The sequence below is a fragment of the Propithecus coquereli genome, unplaced genomic scaffold, assembly GCF_000956105.1.
Source record: "Propithecus coquereli isolate 6110/MARCELLA unplaced genomic scaffold, Pcoq_1.0 Scaffold353, whole genome shotgun sequence".
Classification (NCBI taxonomy): Eukaryota; Metazoa; Chordata; class Mammalia; order Primates; family Indriidae; genus Propithecus; species Propithecus coquereli.
Window position 1 is genome coordinate 988,096 of NW_012149208.1, and position 2,866 is coordinate 990,961.

At 37.4% G+C, this 2,866-nt stretch overlaps 1 protein-coding gene across 1 annotated transcript in view; it reads right to left on the minus strand.

The window, feature by feature from the left end:
* Positions 1–2,866, minus strand: part of SEC24A (SEC24 family member A) — a 92,193-nt gene that overhangs the window by 3,999 nt on the left and 85,328 nt on the right. The window contains exon 14 of the mRNA XM_012651306.1: positions 2,639–2,781. Coding sequence (XP_012506760.1) covers positions 2,639–2,781 — 143 coding nt within the window. The remainder of the gene's footprint in view (positions 1–2,638; positions 2,782–2,866) is intronic.

Sequence of the window (2,866 nt, forward strand, 5' to 3'; positions counted from 1 at the left end):
TACCATCATAAGGATTATATAAAATTAGATTTATTATATAAAAATATTTTCTTTATATCCTTATTCTAAAAGCTTTTTTCTATTTTTAAAAGTTTTATTTTTTTACTTTTTAAACATTTTTGTTAAAAACTAAGGCACAAACACATACCTAACCATACCCCCACACAGGGTCAGGATCATCAGTATCACTGTCTTCCATCTCCACATCTTGTCCCAATACAAGGTCTTCAGGGACAGTAACATACATGGAGCTGTCATCTCCTATGATAACAATGCCTTCTTCCTTCTTCAAGGAGCTGCCTGAGGCTATTTTAGTTACCTTTTTTTTTAGACAAAAAAAAGGTAACTCTCTGTAACCCAGGCTAGAGTGCAGTAGCATCATCGTAGCTCACTGCAACTTCAAGCTCCTGGGTGCAACTGACCCTCCTGCTTCAGCCTCCCAGGTAGCTGGGACTACAGGTGTAGGCCACCAGTCCTGGCTAAGTTTTTCTATTTTTGGTAGAGATAGGGTCTCACTCCTATTCAGGCTGGTCTCAAACTCCTGACCTTGAGTTATCCTCCCGCCTTGGCCTCCCAGAGTGCTAGGATTACAGGTGTGAGCCACCGTGCCCGGCCAACTTTTTTTTTTAATAAGTAGGAGTATACTCTAAAATAATGATAAAATGTATAACATGGTAATGCTAGGTGACAGGAATTTTTCAGCTCCCTTATAACCTTATGGGACCACCATTGTATAAGTGGTCCACTGTTAACCAAAATGTCATTGAATGATGTATGATTTTTTTTTTTTTTTTGAGACAGAATCTTGCTCTGTTGCCCAGGCTGGAGTGCCGTGGCGTGAGCCTAGCTCACAGCAACCTCAGACTCCTGGGCTCAAGCGATCCTTCTGCCTCAGCCTCCCAAGTAGCTGGGACTACAGGCATACACCACCATGCCTGGCTAACTTTTTCTATATATATTTTTAGTTGACAGCTAATTTCTTTCTACATATTTTTTAGTAGAGACGGGTGTCCCTCTTGCTCAGGCTGGTCTCGAACTCCTGAGCTCAAGCGATCCTCCCGCCTCGGCCTCCCAGAGCGCTAGGATTACAGGCGTGAGCCACCGCGCCTGGTCAAAATATGCTTAATTATGATAATCATACTAATGATGGTGGTGGTGATGGTAATAGCTATCTATGGTTTACATGGTGTTGCTATACCCAGCCATTGGAGCTTTATATATATTACTGTGTAATTCATTTACTATTCCAAACTACAAAAACATCAGGATTCAAACTACATAACCACAACTAAGTAAAGCAAACAAAATATAAAAGGTAAATCAAGGCAGGAGAAAAGTATACCTGCAGAGGACATTTATTGCTCTGTGCTTTCAACATTCCTCCTTCCTACACTGCCCATTGTTTGAGAGAGAAGTGATGAGGCTGTGGCTCTGCTAGGGGCTGGTAATCAGTACTTTAAGATCTCTGGCCTTGGGAAGTGTGGGGAGCATAAGAGAGACTATAACCAAATACAGCCAATCAGAAATTTCACCTTAAGGTTTTCTAATGCAAACTGCAAAAAGAGAGCTTTATCTTTCTCAGACAGTGAAGAGACACTCTCAGTAGCTCTGTTTTCTAGTCTTGTACAAAAGGCTGATCAGAAAGAATGAAACTCATGTAAAATGAGTCTTTGCATCCTAGGTTCTAGTACATTCTGAGTCTGGCTCTATCTCTGCCTTTCCTATGGTTTGAGTGCCATTTCAGTCCCTTTTTCTGCCTAAGCTTCCTTGCAGCCAAAGAGTCCTGATAAATAAACCTCCAACATGTTAATAGAGCCGTTCTTTGGATGAAGCATTATGGATGAAGCGATTTTTTTTCTTCTTTCTGGTGGTTTCCATATTATAGATAGATAATAAATTACATTCATATTTTTATGTTAATTTCTTATTTTCTTAATGTGAGAAAAAGGTAAACCCAGTTAATTGAACTTGCCAAACAGGATTAATCTAGAGTTATTATTTTTGTAATACCGATTGATAATGTTATAACAAGCTTTCCATATGATAAAAAGTTATCTCATTTCATAGGCAATTTCTCCTTTCTACATGTAAAATATCTTAAATTCTGTAAATTTTGAAAGGTTTTTTTAACCAGAACATTATTTCCAACACATATATCTTAACTTGATCACAATTTTAGAATGAAGGATTATGATTTAACATTTTCATGTTTCTGACTTTAACTCTGGTAAACTTCTTTTTGAAGGCAAATAATGTTACAACTTAGGTAAATATTTTTTCTTCAATTCAAGGACACCGTTACATTGAACACTGAACTTGGATATTCAGATGTAATTTCTCTCTCAGGATACTCCTTTTCAGACCAATTTGTTTAAAAAAATACATGAATAGGTTGCTCTGGTCAATTTGACAATCTCCTCATTTTCTTAGATCTGCTCTAGAGATTGTGTCTTTGGAAACTTCAATAAAGGCACTATTTTTAGGAACATCCCTATACCAAAATTTCTTTATATAGACCTATTGAACAAATAAAATAAAAAGCTTTAAATAACAAATTTTCTCATTTCTGCACTGGAGTGACTATGACTAGGCTTATAAACCTTCAAGTAAAAGCCACTAAAAAAGGTCTCAATCTTACCTCATCTGACAGATTGTCCACTCTATACAGACGGGGATGAGTTGTGAGCATAAGATAAACCAAGGGCTGATTTTTCACTTGACACATAGCAAAAATGCGTTCGTCCAGACGTGCATTTGTCCCAGTCTGGAATGATTTCTGTAAGAAAAAACAACCCCCATCCACCCCAAAAAAAGTTTTAAAAAATACACAAAAGTTTGTAAATGTCAGTTGTTAAAAGAATCTCTT